We start from the raw sequence: 26077 nt of genomic DNA, 5'->3' as shown, positions 1-26077 counted from the left end.
TTTGTAGAAATCGTTATTTTGCCCCCTACCCACTCTACAAGGTCTTTCAAAAGTTCGTGCACTTCCTCTACGACCCTATATCTTACTGCGAATGTCTACGATTCTCCCTTTCCCGCCCTCGTTGTTATATTTAGTTTTCCTGTTTTTTTTAAATTATCTCCAAACAATACCTTTTCTCGGAAGGCGTACGCGCTTATTCGCCTGACTTTTATGCTCAATGGAACACTGAGGAATCGCCTTAACGATAACCAGATCAGACCCCGCATTTTTGTAAGGCCATACATTTGATAATCGCGCGTTAAAATAGACGCTCATAAACAAAACCTATTTGACGCAAATTATATTTATATTTAATGTGTGAAACATAACTTTAAACATACGTAACATGGAAGACAAACTATGTAATTATTGGTACGAAAATCCTCTACACATCCGGTAGGCATGACTTCATGCCTACTTCCTGGCAATATTAAATACGCGTTATTGACCAAGCGTGAGGTCATGATGGTTGTATATTGACCGAGCCCTTTTTTTGCGTTTTATGGACTTCGACTTCGTCTCTTTCCATGAAAAATAAATAAACAATAAAAACAGGCTAATATCCAGCCATCTTGACCATACAAGCATGGTCAATAACGAATTTATTGTAAAGAAAAAAGATTTCGTCAATATTACGGTTATTGTGACCTTTTCTGTGATTGGTGGATTAGCTGAGTGGACTTAGTATAATTGGCTGCTTCAGCTGTCCGATTACAGCCAACTGTCCGATTACAACTGTACAGAATGCCTAATGGAAATTGAAGTTGTGGATGCAACCATAATATTAATAAAATCATACTCGTGATTGACAAATCGGACAAATCCGATTTTGTTAATCACTACTATGGCTACAGACCAGATTGGATTCCACTCGCTCCTATTTCTATTATTTATTTTAGTTGCAGATACGAAATCTTAGGAAAAAAACAGAGGAGTATGTGTATAAATGGCAACATAAAGATAATTTATGGCGCACGTCAGAATACTATTCATTTGCTCAAAGTTATCAAATCGATTTCAACTTTAGGAAATTATATTTGGATCGATGAAAGAGATTTAAGTGAATAGCATCGATTTTCCGGATTGAAAGCCTTGAGAACTCTTTAACTAAGATGGGTGGTAACGATTTTTGGTACAATGAAACTTCAAAAAGTCAGTTTGTTCATGTTGAGAGAAGTAAAGTTTGATTTTGTCATAAAACAACAAACACACTTTAACGTCACGCGGATCATGGTCATTTGAGCCCTAACAAGTCAGTCTAACATGTCAGTCGTAAAATCTGTGGCACGTCCGCTGGAAAGTTAGCCTCGTAAGCAAGTGAAATTTTGGTAAGCGAGTGTCCAACATCTTCCAGATAAAAATTAAAGACCATACAAGCGACTAAATACAGGAATGGCTCCGACCTGTGATTGGATGATAAAAATAGTAAAAGTTCATAAGTTATATCTTAACTCCTTGCACGTGAGTATTGTTAACCGCGTGTACCGAAGCGGAACAATGAAATATCGGTGCGAAAACACCGACGTGTCAAACAAGAAATGGCTACTTACATAAGATAAGGCAGAGTCTATCTTCTTCAGCTAGGTCGTTCAGCGATATTCCGGCGATGAAAAAGTCACCCGCTGCCAATTTCCGCTGACAAAACTAATTTAGTCTGTCTAGGCGGACGATCAGAGACTGGAGCCATTCCTGTATTTCACCGCTGACAGGAATGGCTCCAACTCATGCGTATATTAATTTTTTGGTTCTGGCTAAATAATTTATATACAGATAAAAAGTGAAAGAGCTATTTATTAGGTTCTTCTTATGTTGAAGTCTACAGTGCCTGCAAATGAAGCCCTCTTTTATTTCTACAGGGCCATGTAGTTTCTAAGTTTTAAAGTAATGCAGCAACTGCATACCATGTTTGAAAGATCACGCAAGGTTGCGTGACGCTGCCACCGATGTTTTTAATTTACAGTATGCTCTACTGGAGAAGTATGGCTTGCCCGCAATCGAGGGAATTTTTTTCGTGGAACGGATTTTCTAGGTAATTGTTCACATGAAGGACAAACCCATTCATCGGGTTCTTGATTTATTTTTGCATAACACCCAAAGGAAGAAAGTCGCGGATTAATTTTGCTTGGTAAATTCTAACAACTCCACTAGACCTAAAAAAGGAAAAAAACACAAACAAAAAAACAAAAAAAGTGTCTTACCAGTTAAACCAGTGGCAGTAGCCCTCGCACTGAATCATATCGAAGTACCTTGACTGTTTGCAGTAATAGCACAACCAATCTTCGAACAGTTTTTGGCTATAACAAGAAAGAGTAAAATGATTTTATAAAACATGTTCCAAAATTAATGAAGGCTGTTCATCACATGACATAGTATTGGAACGAGTATATCTCATTAGATATCGTATCACACTACTGTTTTAGACAAGGTATTTATACCACTTAAATTTAAGAAAGAATGAGTGGACCATTAACTACATTTTCTGTACGAGCCATCCTAACCTAATTTGCCAACTGCTTTCCAGGCATCATCTGTAAAAAACCTCTTCAATTTTTCAAATTTGAAAATTTTCAGCTAAAACCGCGGCTCCCAAAAAATATTTCTCATCTTGCCTAATAAATTTTCAAAAGAAATTTTCAAATTTTCACAACTTTGCCTATTCCTGCTCGTAGGTCCAGGTAAGCCCTTATGGTCACTGGTCATAGCTGCTAACGATGGTTTATAACTATACGCGTTTAGTGTTACCTCATAAAACTCCCCGAAGAAGTTACGAGTTAGACGAAACGCGTCAGAGAATAAAGAAGTTTTACAACTACTGTTCGTACAGCACTGCTCACCATTTTAGTTTTAAATTTAAAACATTTTTTTTTTTTTAAATTACTAAAAAGTTATTGAAAAAAAATTAATAAACGTTTGAGTCGGAGCTATTCCTGTCAGCGGTGAAATACAGGAATGGCTCCAGTCTCTGGTCGTCCGCCTGAACTGACCAAATGAGTTTTGTCAGCGGAGCTTGTTAGCCGATGACTTTTTCACCGCTGGAATATCGCTGAACGACCTCGCTGAATAAGAAAGGCTGCCTTCCCTTCGCTACGTAAGTAATCATTTCTTTTTTTACAGATCGGTGTTTTCACTCGCATTGATATTTCATTGTTCCGCTTTGAGACACGCGGTTAACAATACTCACGGGCAAAGAGTTAAGATATAACTTATTAACTTTTACTATTTTTATCATCCAATTACAGGTCGGAGCCATTCCTGTATTTAGTCGCTTGTAAGACCATTAAAGCCGCCATCTTTGATTTTTATAGCAGCGGGAGGCTAGTGAGAAAAAGACAAATGAACGAATGGAGTTAAATATGATCAAAAGGAAGGTAAAGGCAGGGGGTTGTACAATTGAAATTTACCCCCCCGCCTTGACCCTCATTCCACTCTAACTCTAAATCAAACATAGCTGCCCGGATAAAGTTGATAAATTGAGATTAACAATCGCGAGTTTGTAACGTTAACTCGCCCTAACAACACGCCTGCAGAGTAGGCAACAGGGAAACAAAATTAAAACCACCTGATTTGCTTTATCTAGTTCAGGACGATACTATGTGCATATGGCGTTAAGCACGCCATCTGAGCTTGTCTTCCCGTGCAAAGGACTCTGTACAAGGGGGTCAGCATTAGATTCCATCCACCAAAACCACCTCGGTCGAGAGGGACTGAGATAGAATATTTAATAACTTGCAAAACTTAACCGAAGATTCTCGGAAATCCGCAAGTGATGTAGCCGAACATCCGAAGCTGTAAATCCCATGATTCTTGAGGAACAAACAGAAACAGCATAGCGAGAATTTTAAGTCGCGAACCATTGATGGTAGACATGCAGATAATTTAGGATACGTAAATTCTGTTGATGAGGCGCATAAACTTATTGCGGAATTTGAAACAGGATTGACGACGAAGTTTTCTTTCTTTAAAGCTGTCAAAGGTTTCGGGAACACCGGTGTGTATATATATATATATATATATATATATATATATATATATATATATATATATATATATATATATATATATATATATATATTGATATAGCTCTTTGACATTACAAAGCTTTGCTATCGCTATTGTGCATTCTCACTAGTTTATCTAGTTCAAGTTCTACCACAATTGTGGAATCATTCAGATTGATTTAATGCTTACACCTCCTTCCTCGGACAGAAGTCACAAAATACTGGAGGAAGATGCATGAGATATTTAAGGAGCAAAAATTCGTTTTTTACTGGTGTGCCTTTCCTAATTTTGGGAAGGAAAGTGCAATTGCCAGCACGGCATAGATAGAACAGCTGGAGAGAAAAAGAAACGAAAAGATGCAGAAGAAGTACTGTATATAATAATTTCTTTATATCCTCAACCTTTGTGTTTCTGTCAACTATGGCTTGCTAATTCAAAAGGTCAAATACATGAATGGGTCATATGACATTGATCTCAGAATACTTTTATGACAAACGTGATAACAGTTCAATCTTGACTAAATTGAAGATGGTTTAGAAGTTAACAATTATAAGAACTTTTCACTAACATATGCTGCTGACAAAGGAGAAAATATATGCAATTCTGCATTTTTTGCTTTCTATCAAGCAATCATATGTTGGCTCCTTATCACACTATGACACTTCCGTTTTGTCACATTCCAAAAAATAACTTGAGAAATACACCGTCACTCATCTTACACTGTTATATTTACCTATTACAGAAGGCTGGAAACAAAGATTTTGTTTTCAAGAAAATAAGATTTCTTGTCCAAGACACAAGGAAGTTTGACTGCAAAGCACAGATAAAAATGCAAGAAATTTTTTTTTTCAGAGAACAAGGTAGTTCTACTCATGTATAAACAGAACAAATCCAATTTAATAAATCAGATATGCGGTATGACTCCTTTTCTTCCATCCCCACTCAAAACAAGCAAACACACCTATAGAGGTTCCAGTCTGGTCTGCAAATGAAAAGGAGGAAGGTGATCACTGCAAAATTAAGCATTAGGGTTCTTATTTATAACATATTGATTATTGTATACTGATATCTAGAAATTAAGGTTGCAAGTAGCAGCCAGCTAAGTTATAGTTTGAGTTTTATCAAGTCCATTACTTTGTTAAATTTAGAGTAACCTTGTCTTGAGAGAGGAAAATTGAGGAGCTGTAATATACTAATCATCAATTAGGGACCACAAAGAAAAATTTATTTATAGAGACTTTTGAAGGAGAGGGGTAAGACTTGTGACAAGCTGGCAGACATATAGATAAACTTTACTGCTAAATGGGTACAATACAAAGTGCTCAGTATTTGGATCAGCTATGGCTCAACTTAAACTTTGCTTTAGCTTCAAGTTTAATCCTTTGTGGTTTCCTTTCTCTGTGTTTATTTTTCAAGTTATGTACACAGAAGAACACAAAAATGACAAGGAATGCTTTTGAATATCAAGAGGCTGGAATAAGCAAGAAACCAAAACTGAATTTTAAACAGTACAAAGTTAATTTGATCTTCCAATGTTATTTAATTTTAACCATAGAATTTGCTATTTAAATTTATCCCCTCCATTTTTCTGGGTATTGTGAGCTAAAACAAACAATTATCACAAAATGCATGGTATACAATGGTTTGATTCACCAATGTGGCAAAGGCCTTTCACTGTCTATCCATAAAAAGGGAAATAGTTTGTAAACTGTAAGACATTCTGCATGTTGAGTGTATACTTATTCATCCATGTGAAATTAAAGGTTACTTGAAATAAATGTGAAAGATTTATAGGATTTTCAGACCCCTGATAACAATTACTAATGTGCTGATTTGTTGTACTTAAAGGTTATGATTTTAGCGGAAATAGTGGAAGAAATTTCTGGACCTGGAATTTTGTTGCAAATGTTTGTTTAAATCAGTTTAAGTCAGTTAAAAACTCTCCTGTTTCAAGATTACATAATTACCACACCAGAACCTTTTGTATTCTATATTATGCACCATGTTATGATTATGGTTTCAATAATAAAAGGTGCTGACTCAAGAACTTTCCAAAATATCTCTACATACAAAGAAATAGATTGTGGTTATGTACTCCAAATAGCAGGTCACATCAGTCTTCTGTAAGGAAGTAGCAGAAATTTCTGTGGTGGTTTTGGTGGATGGAGAGAAACATCCACCAAAACCACTTTATTCTATGTGTTAAGAGTTATGATAATCATTATGAACGTTTGGTCGGTCAGCAATTGTGCACCATAAAAAATAATTAACCAGAGCACTAGCTGCTAATTAGTGATATAAATCTTTTGTCTCCCTGAACATCTAATAATGGCTATAGATAAAATTTAAAAAATACATTGTTGATGGTTTTGGTCAAAGTTTTGGTGGATGTTCCCTAATAACATCCACCAAAACTACGTAACATCTAAGCACCTTTTAAATACGTGAAATATCTGCATAAAATTGCGTAAAATGTTTTATAATACTACAATCGAACAATAAATTAATACTTACCATTTCTTTAGTAAAAAGTTTTGACGCAATTTCCCAAACAAATAATACACTTGAGTCATCGGAATAAGTCGGCATGTTGTCGTAGCTTCGTAATTTTTTTCCATCATTCCATCTCAGTCCCTCTCGACCAAGGTGGTTTTGGTGGTGGATGGAATCTAATGCTGACCGTACAAGGGTGTCTCGTGCAACATGATCTCGAGACCGAAATTACGATTATCGTTATTTCTAAATTGGCACCAAATTTATGGATATAGTAATTTCGTGGCACTCTTTACCAATCCTCTTTACACGTGTTAAATAAAGAGAAGGACTCGGTTCCACTGTCTTACAACATTCAAGATGGCGGAGGAAAGGGGTAAATGTGCGTTCAGTTGTGATCAGCATGATCTCGACACCAAAATAACGATTACCGTTATTTCTAAATTGGCCCTGAAATAACGAATATCATAATTTCAGTGCATGTCTGAGACCTTCGGGCTCGAAGCTTGGGAACTAGTATTCAGGGAAAGATAAAATGGCGGCTTACGGCGGCGAAGGAAATCTCAGTAGTTTAATATTTAGCGTGAAAAGGCTTGGGTGTGGTGATCTGGTTCTCAAGTAAAAAAAAAATCACGGTCTGCAATGGCCCTACCACCTTTTGAACAACAAGAAAACATTGAAACGGTGGTAAAAAGCAGCAAGTTTCGAAGTCTAAACGAAAGATGGGTAAGCTGAGTTTCAGTCAAATATCATGACATTTGGGATGTAATTTCGATACCGAATAAATAGTTCTACATGGTTATACACGCATAGGATTCTGTTGTGTTCACGTGAAGGCCATTTCAGCCATTCCTGCCACTTGTAAGTGGTAGGAAATAAAAGATATGTATAGTTGTTTCGTATTGAAGCCCTGTGAAATCAAAAATTTGATTTATTTCTTCTTTGTTTTAGGTGGTCATTATCCATTACTTTTGGAAGTCGATGCTGATGAGAAAGAAAAAATGTTTATGATTATTTCTTCTCTCGAACATTTTACTATTTAGGTACCAAATAATCTTGATACTGAAGATCATTGCATCCATTATGAAAAAATTACCCTTGATTGCTTTGTCAACTGGAATGTATAATGTAATATACCTTGTGATTTGTGGGATTTTCACAAGTAAACTAGAAATACTTGAAGAGGGTAATGATGTACTTAATGCAGAGCATTTGGTACAAAGTCTGCTTTGCTGTAATCTACCTGAAGGTGCTTTTTATATGCTAGTAAGACTTGCACAGCCCAGTCAAAATGTTTTTGAGTAGTAGAAAAGCTGGCCAAACCTCTTCCTGAAAAGCAGTCTGAAAAATGTGAAGTTAGCGGAAGGTACTTCATTGTAGGCGGCCAAATTGTAAGCTGCCAGCCCATTTTGAGTGAGCAGTAAAACTCAAGATTGGCTATTTTAGCTAATTTTATTGAGAACCAAATTCCCAGCAACGGGCACAATTTTACTGGGCTATTTGTTATTTAACTACTTAGTAATATTCTTATTAAAATTTACTGCATTCCTTTCTAATAATTTGCTGTTGATTGTATGCTGTATATAGCTTATGATTTGTGTGATTTTCACAAGTAAATTAGAAATACCTGAAGATGGTAATGATGTACTAGATAATGTACTTGATGCAAAGCTATTTTGGTGCAAAGTGTGTGCCTTGTCTGTAGGTGATTTTGCATGCTAATAAGACTTGTAATTCAAATAATACACATCAGCTGGAGTGGGAATATTAAAAGAAAAATAATAATATTTAGCCATACCAAGTTCTGGTTTTATGTCCAAAGTGTGTGCCTTGTCCATAGGTGATTTTGCATGCTAATAAGACTTGTAATTCAAATAATACACATCAGCTGGAGTGGGAATATTAAAAGAAAAATAATAATATTTAGCTATACCAAGTTCTGGTTTTATGTCCAAATTAAGCACTTAGTTGAAGATCACTGCACTGCTCAGGTCCAGAAGGCTGAAAGAGTACTGTCTGCTGTTAGTTTGATTTTTGTCATTTCTATTGATTTATTTTATTTATCAATGTTTCTTTGAATTGTAATTCATTGATCTCTTTCAATAGTGCAGGTTCGCTCATGTAACCTAATCTCCCACTTATGTATGTATGTATGGATGAGCTCAGTCAAAATGTTTTTGAGTGGAAGGCAAGCTGGTGATAGTAATAGGCAGCAGAGGCTGAACCTTGTCTTGAATGGAAGTGTGAAAAGTGTGAAGTTGGCGGCAGCTATATTGTGGCAGGCAGCCAAATTGTCAGCTGTGGCACATTTTGACTGGGCTGATTGTGTGTAGTATATATGTGCACTTCTTTTAGGGTGTTAAACAGGTTAAAGTACCAAGAAATCCTCTGTGATAACTTGATAATTCAAGATGTAAAAATTTTAAATAATAAGGTAAAGCTTGATCATTCTTAAGAGTTTCCATTTGTTCTGGAAATTTGGGGGAGGGTCAGGGGAGCATTATTTATACATAAATAATGTACATAAAAAGTAAAAAAAAAGGCCCAAGGTAAAATCCCAATTTGTTTTAAGAGTTAATTTTATTAAGAGAAAACCCTGGATATAGCTTGGGATTTGTGTGATTTTCAAAAATTGTTAGGAAACTTGTTAATTTTCAGCTTCAAGAACACAAGTACATAATCTTTAGTGCAGCCCTCTTTTCTCCCCGCCATTATTCTAATTTTTTTATCAAGTTTCCTTTTTCTTGTGTTCAATTAATTTATTGTCTTTACAGGTGAAATTTTAATATCTGCTAGCACAATTATCTCTGCTAAGAGTGTCTACCATCACTCTTGCCGGTCTCAAGCCCAAAACGCTGCAAACTAGCTGAAACTACATGTATTTCGTACAATTGCAATGAAATCTATCTAAAAACACCAAAATCCGGCAGAACGCACGAGTTTTTTGCCAAATTTTACGCAAAAGTTGACAAAAGCGCTCAATTCGACCTGAAAAACACTTTTTTTTTTTTTTTTTTTTTTGCAAAAATCAGCCTATTTTACATTCAAAAGCACGATGTCTTTAACAAAATAGGGATACAATCCATGTGAAAACACTTATTCCAGCTAAAACGCAGTGTTCTCAGTAAAATTTGGGGAAAAAACACGTAAAAACCGTCAGAAACACGACAAATTGGGCTGATTTTACCCACTCTTTGTGTAAATAGCTGCCAAAACCCTCTAAACTAGCTGGAACTACATGTTTTTCACAAGATCGCCATAAAATCTTGAAACGTTGCTTTAGGGACCTTTATGCCTCCAAAACGAGTTTTTACTTTAAAAAAAATGTAATGAACAAAGATGTTAAAGGGGAAAAAGCTGTGATAAAGGAGAAGTTTAGTGTTGCTGTTTGATATGCCGCCCAGATATATCAATTTATTAATTTAACGCCTTTAGCCATGGGCAAAAGTTTTTCTCTAGACTAAGAGGACCCTCCCTATGTTGACGAACCTCAATAACTCGTTGATTTTACTGTTTTTACACAGATTTGATTTTAACCATATTCGCCAAAATAACTGCCAAAACACGGCAAACCAGTATCTCGGCCAAGAGCGATATTGGCCATTTCACACATCCTTATTAGATATGAATTTTATTAAAGATTGTCATTCTAGCATATGTTGGCTAGTTACCACAGGTTTCTTGATTTTCATGGGAAAGTGGCATTGGTTGGTACCATGACCAATCTCCTCGACTTTCCCATGATTTTCATAGGATGTTAGCGACCCATACTTCGAACCTCAGTTGTTTTTTTTTTTTTTTTACATTGGCGCGAGTTTCACAACTTTCTTGTGGTTTGGCATTGACTCAGAGTTGGGCTTATTTTTATGGCTAATCCATCGGCGACTTTCTCATGATTTTCTTGGGTTCTCAACAGTGACACGCACTTTGGAACCATAATTTTATAAATATGTCAACACTGGCAAATACTGCTAAAATCTACACTACTAAACTCCATGTACCACAATATCCACACAACTGCGTGTGCCTACTTGAAAATCCTAACCCTAACCCTAAAACTATCCAGTTAGCCTAGTATTGTATTGCTGGTTTGAGTGACTAAACTGGCTCAAATGATCCAGCTGCTTAAAAATCTAAGCAAAGAGTAAGTTTAAAAGATTCAATTTTGTAAGGTTTCGAAACAGTTCCAAAATTAACATGCACATAGCTCAGTGTAAAACATCGAAGCTTCTAGGACTTCTTATGATTCCTACGAACGTACACACCTAATGCACGTCAATTTGCCTTTGTTTTCCTCGAACGATCACGTCTTCATGGTAACGTGGTGTAAGAACTGTACAGCACTTTATAAATATATGTTTTACTTGACGGTAAAAGTTTGAATCCGTACAAGGAAACGTAACGGAAACAGGCGATGATAACATTCCGTTGACAGAAATGCAACGGAAACGTGTCGTCATATTTCCGTTCAGGAATCATAACGGAAACATAACAGGTCCAAGGAAGAAGTGAATGATGTGGAAACATAGAGTTTCATTTTTCCGAATTACGGAATCATGCTATTTCGTCCTGTGCTCACTCTAACTCTGTGCTATCCTAAACCTAACCCTAACCCAAACCCCAAACCAATCCTAAGCTATGGTAAAGGGTTTAAGTCAGGGTTGAGGATAGGGTTAAGGCAGGAGCCCATTACCTGGTTAGGGTTAGAGTTTGGGTTGCTTCGGGTCAGAGGGGTTTAGTGTTACAATCAGGGTTAGGGCTAGGGTAAAATTATGCTTAGAGTTAGCGGGGTTTAGTGTTAGAATTAGGGTTAAGGCTAGGATGAGGCTATGCTTAGGGTTGGCGTTAATATTTTTCTACAAGCATTCAATTGCAGGGTTTTTGGTATTGTGTTTGTAAATTTCAGTAACTACTTGAAAGTTTACTGAAAAACAAACGATAGGCCGACTGGTACACTTACAGGATAGATAGAGAAGGTTGGGGTTAGGGTTAGGGTTAGGGTTAGGGTTAGGTCTAGGTTAAGGGCTATAGGTTAGGGTTTAGGGTTTAGGGTTTAGGGTTAGGTTTTAGGGTTATGGTGTGGGGCTAGGGTTAGGGTTAGGGTTTAGGCTTAGTGTTAGGGTTAGAGGGTCTGCGGTTGAGGTTAGGGCTAGGGTGAAGGTTTGGGGTTAGGGTTTGGGGGTAGGGTTAGTGTTTAGGGTAAGGGTGTAAGCCTCTTCAAAAATATTTTTAAGAAGATTTTGTCACCTTTTTCACTTAAATAACCACCTGAAGAATTTTGACCAGTTAGATTATTTGAAGCGGTTGGATTAATTTTGATTGGGGTTTAATAACTTTTAGTAGTTGGATGATTATTTTTACCAGTTGAACCACTGTAATATGCTGGATCTTTTTAACTAATGTTACCATCCTTACCTGAATTATTTGAACCAATTTCACTGGTTACACATGCATTATCCAGTTAGACCATTTCAACTGGTTGGATTATTTAAACCAGTTTGTCCATTTTAGATATTGGCATCATTTTATCAAGTTGGATCATGTTAACCAGTCGCACCATTTTACTAAGTCAGATCGTTTCTTCCGATTGGACCATGTCACGTATTTAAAATCTTTTCACCGTTTAAACCATTTTATCTTGTTTTGGCTGGTTGGACCATGTTAACCAGTTGCATCATTTTGACTGGAGTGAAAAGTTCCGTTCTTAACCCAAGCCCTAACCCTAACCCCGGGTTAGGGTTAGGGTTAGGATAGCTCGCAGCTAGAGTTAGGGCTTGGGTAGGGTGGGATTATGATTAGGCTGAGGGTCAAAATTTTTTCCGAAAACATCCAATTTTTTTTTGGTATTGTGTTTGGCTCTAAACTTTAACAACTACTTGAAAGTTTGCTTGAAATCAAAATATACCATTTTTTGCCAGAATAACTGCCAAAATGCGCAATTCGGGCCTTTTTATCAATTTACACTTGGTTTAAGCTTGGTTTTTGTGTTTTCCCACAGACTCTTAAACTATTTTGCTGAGAACATTTTTTGCAGCGTTTTTAAAACTGAAATAAGCTTATTTTTGCAAAAAAAACAAACGTGTTTTTCAGTCGAATTTAGTGTTTTTGTCAACTTTAGCGAAAAATTTTGCAAAAATCGTACATTTCTGCCGTATTTTGGAGTTTTTAGACAGATTTCGTCGCGATCTTGTGAAAAACATGTAGTTTCAAGCTAGTTTTCAGTGTTTTGGCAGTTATCTTGGCAAAAAATGGGTAAGTCAGCGCAATTGTTTTTTTTTTGGTTTTTTAAGGTTTTGTTTGCCCAAATTTTACTGAGAACACTGTGTGTTAGCTTGTCTCCATTGTTTTTTCGCAGATTCTATCGCTGTTTTGCTGAAAACATAACGTTTCAGCTTGTTTGCATCGTTTTTGGTCGTGAAATAAGCTAATTTTTGCAAAAGGAAAAAAACCTGTTTTTCAGCCCAAATTGACATAAAGGATACAGAGGAACATTTGCTTATTGCCTTTTTTTTTTGTCCTTACTCATGAAGTTGATTTTGGCATTTCAAACAAAAACTCTGCTAGAGCATTAATTGAATGACATATCATGCACTTACTTTGAAGCAAGAACACTTTTTTTTTAATTCAGAAAAATACCTTTTTATTTTTTTTTAAGGACTGCTGGATATAACCTGTACAACCAAGATGAATTTACATTCATTATTTGTCATAACTTACACTAAATTAGAAATTCAAGTATGAAATGAGGGTACTAGCCCTTTAATAGTGTTCAAAATTTCCATATGCAGGGGTACTTGTGGCTACTGGAGAAGAATCAGTCTTTAACCCTTCACCCCCCCCCCCAAGGGAGATAATAAGTACAGATATCCTCTTCCCTAGGGGCAACTAGCTCAAAAGTGAGTGATCTCAAGGGCCCTCCAAAAACGTTTTCTACAGCAATAACTAAGCTCTACAGAAGCACACTATGCAGACAAAAGGTGTAAGGGAATCAATGAATTCTTTAATTCTTGGTCCCTCCCAGGCCAACCTATTGTACAAATCTCATGACATCTGTTCCAGTTTCATCAGTCAATTTTTCAAGCTTCAAGCTTTTCCTGCAATTATGTACTTGTTCTTGAAGCTGAAAACTAACAAGGTTCCTGTAAATTAAGTTTACATAACAACCTAACAATTTGTGAAAATCACACAAATCCCAAGTTATATCCAGAATTATGCTCTTAATAAAATAAACTTTTAAAGCAAATTGGGATTTTGCCCTAGTTCTTTTTATTTTTTTGTTACTTTTTAAATACATTTGTATAAATAATGCTCCCCTAACTCTCCCCAAAACTTTTAGAACAGATGCAAACTCTTAAGAATGATCAAGCTTTACCTTATTATTAAAAATTTTTACATCTTAGACTACCAAGTTATCACAGAGGTTTTTTTTGGTACTTTGACCTGTTTAACACCTAAAAAGAAGAACACATACATAACACACACACAATCAGCCAGGTCAAAATGTGCTGCAGCCAACAATTTGGCCACCTACAATGAAATAGCTGCCAATTTCACACATGTCAGACTTCTATTCAGGACAAGATTTGGCCTCTGCTGCCTATTACTATTGCCAGCTTGCCTGCCACTCAAAATTTCAACTGAGATTGTACATACATACATGTGGGATTAGGTTACACGAGCGAACCTGCACTATTGAAAGAGGTCAATGAATTATAACTCAAAGAAACATTGATAAATAAAATAAATCAATAGAAATGACAAAAATTAAACTAACAGCAGACAGCTCTTTTTAGGCCTTCGGGGCCTGATCAGTGCAGTGATCTTCAACTAAGTGCTTAATTTGGACATAAAACCAAAACTTGTTATGGTTAAATATTATTATTTTTCTTTCAATATTCCCATTCCAGCTGATGTATATTATTTGAATAACAAATCTTATTAGCATGTTAAAATCACCTGAGGACAAGGCATACACTTTGTGCCAAAATTGCTTTGCATCAAGTACGTTATCTAGTACATCATTACCATCTTCAGGTATTTCTAGTTTACTCTTGAAAATCACACAAATCATAAGCTATATACAGCATACAATTGGCAGCAAATTATTAAAAAGGAATGCAGTAATCTTTAATAATAAGAGTAGCTAAATAACAAATAGCCTAGTCAAAATGTGCCGGTAACCAGGGATTTGGCTTTCCACACAGAACATTTGTTAGGCGTCTAGTCTGGACAAGGTTTGGTCTCTACCTTCTGTTACTATAGCCAGCTTGCCTACTTCTAAAAAACGTTTTGACTAAGCTGAAAAAAATGTTTGAGAGAAAAATGGCCACAACAAGCCCACTTACTGCAAAATAAGAAACATAAAAGTAACACTTCAAATTAATACAGAATCTAAGCCTTGCAGGATTTGGCTCTCAATAAAATTAGTTAAAATAGCCGATCTTGAGTTTAACTACTCACTCAAAATGGGCTGACAGCCTGCAATTTGGCCACCTACAATGAAGTATCTTCCACTGACTTCACACCTTTCAGACTGCTTTTCAGGATGAGGTTTGGCCTCTGCTGCCTATAATTACAACAGCCAGCTTGACTACTACTACAGAACATTTTGACTGGGCTGTGCAAGTGTTACTAGCATATAAAAAGCACCTTCAGGTAGATTACAGCAAAGCAGACTTTGTACCAAAACACTTTGCATTAGTACATCATTACCCTCTACAGGTATTTCTAGTTTACATGTGAAAATCCCACAAATCTCAAGGTATATTACATCATACATGTTGACAAAGCAATCAGGGGTACATTTTTCATAATAGGATGCAATGGTCTTCAGTATCAAGATTATTTGGTACCTAAATAGTAAAATGTTCGAGAGAAGAAATAATCATAAACATTTTTTCTTTCTCATCAGCATCGACTTCCAAAAGTAATGGATAATGACCACCTAAAACAAAGAAGAAATAAATCAAATTTTTGATTTCACAGGGCTTCAATACGAAACAACTATACATATCTTTTATTTCCTACCACTTACAAGTGGCAGGAATGGCTGAAATGGCCTTCACGTGAACACAACAGAATCCTATGCGTGTATAACCATGTAGAACTATTTATTCGGTATCGAAATTACATCCCAAATGTCATGATATTTGACTGAAACTCAGCTTACCCATCTTTCGTTTAGACTTCGAAACTTGCTGCTTTTTACCACCGTTTCAATGTTTTCTTGTTGTTCAAAAGGTGGTAGGGCCATTGCAGACCGTGATTTTTTTTTTACTTGAGAACCAGATCACAACACCCAAGCCTTTTCACGCTAAATATTAAACTACTGAGATTTCCTTCGCCGCCGTAAGCCGCCATTTTATCTTTCCCTGAATACTAGTTCCCAAGCTTCGAGCCCGAAGGTCTCAGACATGCACTGAAATTATGATATTCGTTATTTCAGGGCCAATTTAGAAATAACGGTAATCGTTATTTTGGTGTCGAGATCATGCTGATCACAACTGAACGCACATTTACCCCTTTCCTCCGCCATCTTGAATGTTGTAAGACAGTGGAACCGAGTCCTTCTCTTTATTTAACACGTGTAAAGAGGATTGGTAAAGAGTGCCACGAAATTACTATATCCATAAATTTGGTGCCAATTTAGAAATAACGATAATCGTAATTTCGGTCTCGAGATCATGTTGGTCTCGTGAGACCGCCATCTTAGAAGTAAGACCGACAAACCTCTGGGTACGAGGTTGTATATGAAGACTGAGTCTGCGCAGTAGTTGTGGTGCCGGTGACGAGAGTGTTAGATATGGCGAGCGTGAACTCAGCGACGCTGATGAAGAAAGCTGATCTAGGGTTATTGGAAGAAGATGACGAATTTGAAGAGTTTCCTGCAGAAGGTAACACCTATCCTTTTATCGGTCACTTATCGTAACTCCCATTTCTTGTAGCACGATATTTTTGAGTTTTGTCTAGTGTTTAGTGTCTACGACTATCGAGACAAAAAAGACAAGAAGTAATTCATCTTATTTGAATTTAGAGGATCTTCGTTAAGTTGTTTTGAATCTGATCCCCTGGCCATCGATCTTTCATTTTCTGTAATTTGCATCACCTTGTTTAGACTGAATTCAAGTGATCCAGGTAAATATCCCATAAAACCTCTAATAGCTTTACAACGAAACATGTGGAATCGAGTTTTCAAAACTAGGTCTAGTACCCAAAGCTCAAGGCATTCTTTTATACCTCCCATAAAAGTAATGGAAAAGAAAAATCTTCCCGTCGCACACAGCTGTTTAAACAAGTTTCATCTCACAACTGAAAAAAATATTTCTGATAGGAATTGCCAAAGGAAAGAAAAGCAAAGCGGAACAATGCGAATCACGAAAGAATACTTTATAGATTTCTTTTATTAATTTTCAGAGGAAGATTTCCAGTTAGCCTCAACTTCATGAACTCAACCTAGTTTTTGTGGCTACTGTCCAAAGCTATGATGTTTGTGACCTTTGGCTCTTTTTATCACTCAGACCAGAATTAAAGCCCTTTTGATTACTAATAGATACAGACCAACAAGTTCTTTGATGGTCACCTCATAAGAATAAGAGCAAAACACAAAACATCAGGAATTTTGAATTGCAAGAATACTGTGCAAACTATTTATTTTTTGGCTAATAATATACATGGAAAAACTACTCAGTTCTGACTGGTTGAGATAGATGCAGGTTTCAGGTAATTCAGTGCAGAAGAGAGTTAATTCAGTGCAAAGAAAGTAACAAATCAGACATTCTGATTGGTCAATAATCAAAGAAACTCACAGACAACCAATCAAATGCGAGCCTTGGATATTGCAACAAAATTTGAAAATTTGTGAGAGAAACAATGGCCAGTGTTTTAGGTAGGTTTTCTTTTGCCACTGCGGCTGAAAAACGGCTCAAACAATGAAAAACACAGTAAAAGGCACTGCTTTTTGGTTGTTGGTTTGGAAAAAGTGGTGTTTAGGGAAGGGAATTGCCATTCATTATTAGTATAGGTAATCACATGATTTTGAGTGCAATTTGGAATAAATAAGCAGGAGTAAATTTTTTCAGACTAACAAAATTGTACAAGCCTGTAGGGCGAATTTTCGATTTCCTTGCAAATTGACCTAAGGTGACTTGTGTTATTATTTTAGCTATGCAAACTAATTATAAATGGTATGACTGAGCAATATTACATCTGCCTGGTATGATTTCTAATGTGGTCTTTGCTGAGTAATGGAGCTCTACTTTCTAAGGTTTGGTATTACATGTAAAATATCTTATTTACTATGGAGGGTGTCATCTCATCATTTACTCATGGGTTAACCACCATTATGGTAACTCTTTTACTAGAGTGGACAGCTGTGGATGAAGACCAGGCTGACATACATGTTTGGGAGGATAATTGGGATGATGATACTGTAGAGGATGACTTCTCAAATCAGCTAAGGTACAATGTGGGTACTCACAAATTACCATCTATGACTTATTTGTCTTAGATTGTGTAACATATCAAAGCACAAGGGACATCCCAATTTCTTGTCCCTTCAGTGGAGAAATATTTTGACAGTGAAATAAATGGGGCATCATTGTAAAGAAATTTCTAAGAAATGTGACAAACTACTGAAAAGAGGCAAACTCAGAAGACTCAAAGCTGATCAAGGATATACAAATATGAAGTTAGAAATAACCTTTATCATGGTTCTAGTTGCCTTATTAAAGTTGGTGAGTCAAGTTTGTAACCATGCTATATTTCTTCAATTACTAGTTGCACAAATTTGTGTTTTAATCAGCATTAGTAAATGGTCAGAGAAATAGTTTTGTCTCCCCTTGATTTTAAAATGTGATGGTTGTTTTTCAGTTTCTTTTAGAACAGATATGGAATTTTAAAATGAAAAAAATTCAAAATGAATACCTAAGAGTAACCTTTAGTACCAAAGTGTGCTGACCATTTTGAAGACAAGGATTTCAGACCGCTGAACTAGGAGATTGAAAGATTGCACCTGTCCTTCACTATGTTTATGGTCACCAAGTGGCTATTTCCAAAAGAAATAATGCCACTAAGACCACTGCCAGACATTTAGTTGTTTAAGAACTATGACCAAGGCAATTTCTTGAGTTTCAACATCCATGGCTATCTATTCTGAGAAAGGGTAAACTGAGCATTTGACACGACATTTATAAATCCCCTTTATGGCTTTACAGATCTCAACAAAATATAGTGTCACTTTAATCTTAAGTCACAAAATCACCTAAAAGTGCTTTATGTGATACATTTGCTTCCCTTTTGTGCCCATTTCTTTTTTTTTTTTTTTTCAAAAGTTTGTTTTTCCAGTTCAAGGTTGTTTATAATCTCAAATACAAACTCTATATCTTTTGTTGCTGATTCCTATAAACCACAGTCTTTTGAGCGCTGATTTATCAGTGAATAGGCAAGATAAGAAGCAATATCACCAATTAGATGTTGTCTGCAGCATATACTTTAGCAGCCATTTTGAATTCTTGTTTACCCATTTCAAACCACATTACCACATAGCTAAAAATGTCTCTTCCTGAGCAAACTCAGCTATAATATCTCAAAAACAGTGAATGCCAATAGGCACTTGAACTCTTGATCCCACAAAAAAGTTCAGGTCTAGCTGCAAATTGCATCCACAAGAACAGCTGTAAAATGACGAGTTAATCAATGCTAATATAAGTTATATTTATCCATGTTTTTTAGGGCAGAACTGGAAAAGAATGGTCACCAAGTGGAGCAAGCAGAGCCAATGAAAACTTGAGAAAAGTGAAGACAAATTCTGTTTCACTGCTTCAACGTAATTTTTCAATGTAAATATTGACTATTGTATGAAACCGCAGGAGTAAAGGAAACCTTTTGTTTAAGAAACCTCTTTCATTCTAAGTTGTGGTGACGAGTTAGGAAAAGATGAGATTTAAGGCATAGGTACATTTATTCCAATTACACAGCAAATGAAAGTAATTTAAGGAGCTATTAGTACTATGATCAAAGTTTAATCCCTACAAATTATAGGTGTTACGGAAATTCTCGGGAAAGATTGAAAATGGTGTTCTCCAATATTAAGCAACAGGGCCTAACTTGGTCAAATGGTGGCTCTAAATGTGGTGCAGTTACTATTTTCATTGTTCAATACATTGTTCCTATTTCCAGTCCTTCCTAATTTGCATGAAATTGTTACAGTTTGTGCTATTATATAATAAAGGGGGTAAGTTTGGAAAGAAACTGTTGCACTGCATCAGTGGGAGAGTATAGCAGGTAATTTAGTGTTAACATCTGAGTTGAAAACGTCAATTGGCCACTGCTAAGAGTAAAAAAGCAGACGTTTCGAGCGTCAGCCCTTCGTCAGAGCGATTGACGAAGGGCTAACGCTCAAAACGTCAGCTTTTTTACTCTTTGCGGTAGCCAATTGACGTTTTCAACTCAGTTGTTAACACTAAATTACCTGCTATTATATAATAATCTTGTAGAATGCCATTAAACACAGCAGTGAGTAGTATCAAAAGCAAACTTCAGCTTGCTATTTTTCGGTTGAACTTTCCGGAACCAGTACATCAAAAATTCCTTCAGTGTGCTGTTTTGAAATTCTCGGGCCCATCTTGCCTGCTCGGGTAGCCTATCAGAACACAGGATTTGCTTCATCTTACCCACGGGCACTGCTAGTGATATAATTAAGATTGATACATTTATAGATTAGTATAAAGCTTAGACCTTGACTAGCCATTCACTGTCTAAAGGCGTGGAAACGAGTGGCAAGTTATTAATCGATTCAAAATCTTAAGAAATGAGATAAAAAATAGTATAGCTTGCAAATGACAGAACTGCGATACGTCTCCGTCATTCAAGCACTTCATTTCAATTGAGCTTTGTTCGGCTTCGAATGCAGAACATTTAGAACAACTGCAATAAAGTGCCGGTAAAACGTCGCAGTGGTGCGTCTCGTTGGATATAAAATCGAGTGCTGAGCTGAGTCGTATATGAGGCGCTCAGGCCGCACACGGTCAGTGTAACAGCTGCTTCTTACTTAGGCTCGCAGCATCAATCCTCACTGATCACAGTTACATCACCATGCTCTGAACTTATTTACAACGATAATTAGGGCTAAATTTACGCACCTTTTAAGAACACAAAATATTTTTTTGTTATATGAGAAAGCTATTTAGTCCCATGAATCCGAACATGACCAACTGGCCTATTTTGTCTGTCTTCTAGTCAGCCGCTGTCTGATGAATTTACACAACATTTTCAGACTTTGGGGCTTATTTTTGCCAAACCTAAGGGTCCTGTCACGAAAGAACAACTAACCGACGCCATTTATTCTATTCCTGGCAACGACTGTGACAACGAATACATCGGACAAACCAAAGGTCAGTTTGATGCACATTTGAAAGAGCATCAGAAAGCGGTTTTCTTTTGCAAAAAAAAAAAAAAAATTCAGCTTTATCGGTGTACACATGCCTAGCTAACAGTACAATTGGGTGGGATTAGTCTAAAATTATCACCATTAATCGGCGATACCACCAACGCCTTTGTTTGGAAGCTTGGCATATTAACTCCGCCCACGCCCCTTCAAGTCGTGATGACCGCGGCTTACTTCCTGACGCCTATTTACACCTCGCCAGAAAAAGGCAGCCAATTAGTGATCGTATAAAAGGACCTCTTGATGCAGCGTTTAGATCACCCCTGATAAAGGCACTAGACAGGAGTGTCGAAACTTTGGGTCTATGAATTGTAACTTCTTCGGTTACATTCAGTAAATCTGTAAACCAGAGTAGCATCAAACCATGTCTGACTGTCCACCTGGTTGTCATATGAACTTTAATATATCTTACACAAATTATTTTGACGTGAAAATCCAACAGCCTTTTACTTGCTCAAAGAATTAAGAAATGATATGGATCCAGATAAATAACTCATTTCTGCCTTTGAAATGGTCTTTAAAATGCGTCGTCAAGCTCAACAGTGTCAGAACAATCACTTTGCTCCATGCCTCCTAGATCCTCCTACTATCAGGTTCAACCGAAAGAATTCAATGCAGCCTCAACTACCGCGATTGTTAACCAGCTCCTGAGTCAACCATCCAGTACCCAGATTGGAAATCGTTTTTCCACGTTATTACTAACAGAAATACCCCTTCAAGCGACAAGACGTATTATCGGAAGTGCGAGCTTTTCCTTCAGAATTCATCGGAAGGTTACGAACGAGCATGGAACATTTGAATGAGCGTTTTGGACATCCGTTTATTGTATCCAAGGCCAAGTGTACAGAGACAGGTTACAACGATGGGTAAAGATCAACCACAAAGATCATCCAACGCTGACTTCATGGTCAGTGTTGAAACAGCAATGCACACTATCAAGGATTTAAACGGTATCCGGTCGTTTCGCCTACGGGTCGTTTCGCCTACGGTCTGTTCGCCTACGGTTAGAGTCGATTCGCCTACGTCTTATATGTCAGTTCGCCTACGAGTCAGATGTTGAAGCTTTAAATCGGAATTATTAAAAGTCTTTGTTCCTTGTATTATTCCTTCCATTCTATCCTCGATGGCTAGAAAAACAACGCACTAAAACATCTAAGTTCGTTTTTAAAAACTTTATTATTGCGGAACCCGGTCGTCTACGAATGTGTGAAAGATATTTTGCTTAAAATGATTTAAGAAACGTGCGATTGTAAAACTGAGCATTAAGATGTGTATTAAAATGAAATTAACCACCGTTTACGGTCTTTGTGTGGTCGTGTAAAGCGCGAGCAGAGCAGTAAACAAACCACTGTTTACGGTCTTTGTGTAGACTTGTGAAGCGTGAGCGGCGCCTAAACTAAAGAAGGTGAGACTTTTCATTAACATATACGAAATTAGCTTCGGCTTGACTTGACAGTCGGTTCAATTTCTGCGTCGATTTGGCGGGCGACTCGTTGAATCTTTTATCTCTATAAACTAGTTTATGTATGTAATGTGTCCGGGTATTCTGAGTTACTCCGTTTGCGTACTTTCATCTAACAGACAAATAATATAAAAACTTAAAGCGTCCTTTGTGTAGACTTGTGACTTGAGCGGCGCTCATACTAAGGGAGGTGAGAGTTTTCATTAGCATACATAGTACTTACCACAAAATTAGCTTGTTCACACTACACAGCTTGATGTAACTTTTTATTTCGATGTTGCGGCTTGTTAAATCGGTAATCATATTCATATACTTCGGACTAAGTAAGATAAATAAACGTTCGTGTTCACGTTTGGACTTGGTTCAAATAACCAAGGTTTAGATTAAAGTAACAACCTACACAAAAGGTGGGAAAAAAAAACGGAAATTTTCAGGTAAACGAACGCTCCTTATTTACAATTATTTAACTTCGATAGGCTTGACTTTATGAGTCACGCTCTAGGAATTGAATCGACCGACTAGGATCCGAGCGCGATCGCACATAAAGTAGATGAATCAACTGTTGTAACACATGTTTTAACACGTAGGCGAACTGACATATGAGACGTAGGCGAATCGACTCTAACCGTAGGCGAACAGACCGTAGGCGAAACGACCCGTAGGCGAAACGACCGTAATTCATTTAAACGTATTGAACGACTACATGGAAAATCAGAAACTGCTGGGCTCGTCTTGCAATGGAATTGAGAAACTACAGGAAGACTGAGAGAAACAAAGACATATCTAGATTTCGATACTTTCGCTACATTCATCAGAGAAGAGACGGATCTCTTATGTCACCCAATTTCATCCTGTTACGCGATCAAGGAACTAGACGCGGCAGCAAGTAATAGACAAGAAGTCAGTGACAAACCGAAAGATGAAGGGAAAGGAAGCGTACAGTGAACGAAAACAACAGAAAAGTTCAGACGACAACCGCAATACACCTTGTTCTACAAGTAGTCAAGCCACCAATTAGATACCTGTGTAATGTTTAAGACCCAGACGCTACAAAGCAGACTAAAATTTTTCAGCGAAAGTAAGATTTGTTTCGGATTCTTAAGGGGGCATTACGGTTGGTTCATGGTAAGATTTTGGTAGCTTACTTAAAAGATCATAATTAATCAACAATTCAATCAAATCAGCTTAAACTTGGTAAGAAGTACACCCAGGCAACTGCCTACCATATGACATGTTTAGAGTTAACATATTGTTTATTTTTGGTTAATAATTAACAAGTTATTGTGAAGGGCTGTTTTGAGGGTCGAATCGAGGCCCCTCACTGTTTTGTCATTTCCTTTCAAAATAATCACCTAATTTTTGGTAAAATAAAGCATTATCCAATGGATTGCAACCTTATTGAGAGTTATTGCCTTTTACTTGCCCTATGGTATTTGGCGCCGGTTTATTTATTAGCTATTTATCGTTATGGACACAGTACACCAAGTTAAGTCTGATAATTCTCCAACTGCGGAGATTGTTGAAAACAAATCCCCGCTTCGTAATTCGTGGTATAAATATCAGTCCGAGGAAGAGGATGTGGCATTGACCCTTGCCCTTTAGGAGTCCCTCGAAGAGAAGGAGCAGGCAATTCGTAATTGTTCAATCTGCCTTAGATTATCAGCCGAATTAGTGACGCATATACGTTTTCAGAGTGACATTGACATTGGTAAGGATGTGTGTAAGGACAGCCCTGAATTCGACGACAGGCATGGGAAAAAAAGGCTGACATCAACATGGCAAGATATTGTTATGTATCTTCTTCATGAAGATTACACCCGAGGTGCTTTGCTTTATTAAGCATTTTGAATTTTATCTGGATTGACGTTTGTTGCGTTTCATAATGACGCCCATGATTGAAACATGTGAAGTAGAGAACCACTCTCCTGGGAAACCTATTCTGCCTCTAAGAGGTTAGTGGAATAGATAGATTTTATAATTTGAAAGAAAAAAACACTGCTACGCTTGTTTCAAGTTATCATTTCGAGCACGTGGGTAATGTAGATATTTCGTCGAGTAGGCCTTGTTTTCCGTAATCTTTTCACCAGAGGGGGCTCACGCACTGTGATTGGGTAACCGTGTGTAATTTCATGCCTCACCCTTATTTTACAAGGAGTCATTTGTCACCCATGGAGGCAATAAACTTGTAACACGCAAATTATACGTACTCTTTGTATTCGTCAGAGTAATGACGGATGGTCGAAGTTGGAAGAAAGGCAGCAGAACCGAATGAAGTGGGTATGGAAAAGTACGGTATGCCAACTGTAATGGCTCGTACTAACGATCACTGCCTGTACAAGGTGGAATATGGTGTTGTAAACACGGTACAATTCAAGAAGAAAGAGGGCCAGCTGATATGCTCCCTTTGTCAAAAACAACCGTCGTACATTCCCTGTAAGGCACGCAGGTACCTGGTTATCAAGGAAAGCCATGTTCGAGTGTTTCATTACGGAAACCACACATGCGCCGTCAAACGTCCACCACACTCTAGCGGAAAAGGAGGATATGAAAGGATATCTTCGGAAGAATCTAACCGTAAAACCTTCCCATGTGCCATCGGCCTACATCCTATCGATGGTAAGCAAGTGTCTACCACCCTTTGCTTCGACGACAGTGAAAACGTAACTCTAATTTGAGAGTTATTCAATGAAGTTTTTGAAAAAGTCTCGAGCGGCACCACATCAGTGTTCAATCCAATCGACTGGTGCACTGACATGACCGGATCCAATCTTAGTGCGATGCGAAAAGTATTTGGAGATAGTTCTGTTAATCGCATCAAGACATGTGAATTCCACTTCAAGGAGTAGGGGATCTTCGCTGCCGGGAGCTTAGTATGAATAAAGACACACAGTTTAAAGATATGTCAGTTAAACTTTTAGAATGCGAGACTACTGAATATTACGACGCCCTTAAAGAGCAGTAATTGAAACTCATGTCAGGAGAAACGGAGGAAAGCCAACTGAAGTCTTGGTTTAAGTGGTGGAGAGACAGTTCATTTTCAGATCATCAGAAGATATCCTCACGCTATTACATGCGACGTAGAGAAAATTTTTCACCTGTTCATCGTTCGTGATGGTGAGAAAAACTAATTGCGATTTTTCTGGTGGCCTAATTGCAACGTAATTCAACTGCTGAAAGAGTTCAGATTGAAAGCAGGCTTGATGCACCGGAACAATAGATGCTTATTAACAATTTTAGCGCCTCAGGCTCAGGTAATATTGTTGAATAATTCCCGAGACGAAGTCATTTTGAATTCTGGTGTAAATCTGTTTTGCTGATGACACCGTTCTGTTACAATGTTTTGATTACTCGTATCAAGATAAGCAGCCAGTTTCTCCTTTCTTTTGAGAAGTGTCAAAACTTAATGGCATCTTTGGGCTCTTCAGAATTGTATTTTCTTCTAATGCTTTTATCAGTTCCTGCGTAACATCGACAAAACACGAGGCAGTCATTTTGAAATTAAGCGCCCTTCGTCCCCTACTATAATTACCTCGTACGAAGTGATTATAAACCAAGCAAGTAATTAGTATTTTTCGCCCGCGCTGATTGGCTAGTTCGGAGATGAGTCGCAGCCGAAGAAACAACAGCACGCGTCAAGAATT

At 37.3% G+C, this 26077-nt stretch overlaps 1 protein-coding gene and 6 long non-coding RNA genes across 7 annotated transcripts; 4 read left to right on the top strand and 3 right to left on the bottom strand.

The window, feature by feature from the left end:
• Positions 1-142: 142 nt before the first annotated feature.
• LOC149040036 (uncharacterized) lies at positions 143-3735 on the bottom strand. Its single transcript, XR_016179729.1, has 3 exons — positions 3599-3735; positions 2238-2333; positions 143-1442 (listed from the first exon to the last, which is right to left on the bottom strand). It is a non-coding gene; the product is annotated as an uncharacterized LOC149040036 (long non-coding RNA).
• Positions 3736-3862: 127 nt separating this feature from the next.
• LOC149040035 (uncharacterized) lies at positions 3863-5834 on the top strand. The gene is made up of 2 exons (XR_016179727.1): positions 3863-4027; positions 4781-5834. It is a non-coding gene; the product is annotated as an uncharacterized LOC149040035 (long non-coding RNA).
• Positions 4407-6818, bottom strand: LOC149040034 (uncharacterized). The gene is made up of 2 exons (XR_016179723.1): positions 6553-6818; positions 4407-5020 (listed from the first exon to the last, which is right to left on the bottom strand). It is a non-coding gene; the product is annotated as an uncharacterized LOC149040034 (long non-coding RNA).
• Positions 6819-6865: 47 nt separating this feature from the next.
• On the top strand, positions 6866-8986 carry LOC149040033 (uncharacterized). Its single transcript, XR_016179722.1, has 2 exons — positions 6866-7257; positions 7483-8986. It is a non-coding gene; the product is annotated as an uncharacterized LOC149040033 (long non-coding RNA).
• Positions 8987-13143: 4157 nt separating this feature from the next.
• On the bottom strand, positions 13144-16085 carry LOC149040032 (uncharacterized). The gene is made up of 2 exons (XR_016179721.1): positions 15701-16085; positions 13144-15475 (listed from the first exon to the last, which is right to left on the bottom strand). It is a non-coding gene; the product is annotated as an uncharacterized LOC149040032 (long non-coding RNA).
• A 221-nt stretch (positions 16086-16306) lies between these two features.
• LOC113675956 (26S proteasome complex subunit SEM1) lies at positions 16307-19779 on the top strand. Its single transcript, XM_027192559.2, has 3 exons — positions 16307-16424; positions 17892-17988; positions 19261-19779. The coding sequence occupies exons 1-3, from the start codon at positions 16334-16336 to the stop codon at positions 19316-19318; spliced, it is 246 nt and encodes an 81-aa protein (XP_027048360.1). The 5' UTR covers positions 16307-16333; the 3' UTR covers positions 19319-19779.
• A 987-nt stretch (positions 19780-20766) lies between these two features.
• Positions 20767-22268, top strand: LOC149040031 (uncharacterized). The gene is made up of 2 exons (XR_016179728.1): positions 20767-20921; positions 21552-22268. It is a non-coding gene; the product is annotated as an uncharacterized LOC149040031 (long non-coding RNA).
• The last annotated feature ends 3809 nt before the right edge of the window (positions 22269-26077 follow it).

The sequence above is a fragment of the Pocillopora damicornis genome, chromosome 9 (assembly GCF_964200805.1).
Source record: "Pocillopora damicornis chromosome 9, jaPocDami1.2, whole genome shotgun sequence".
In the NCBI taxonomy this organism is placed as follows: domain Eukaryota; kingdom Metazoa; phylum Cnidaria; class Anthozoa; order Scleractinia; family Pocilloporidae; genus Pocillopora; species Pocillopora damicornis.
Note: the sequence above shows the minus strand (reverse complement) of the source record. Positions and strands in the feature narration are given on the sequence as shown.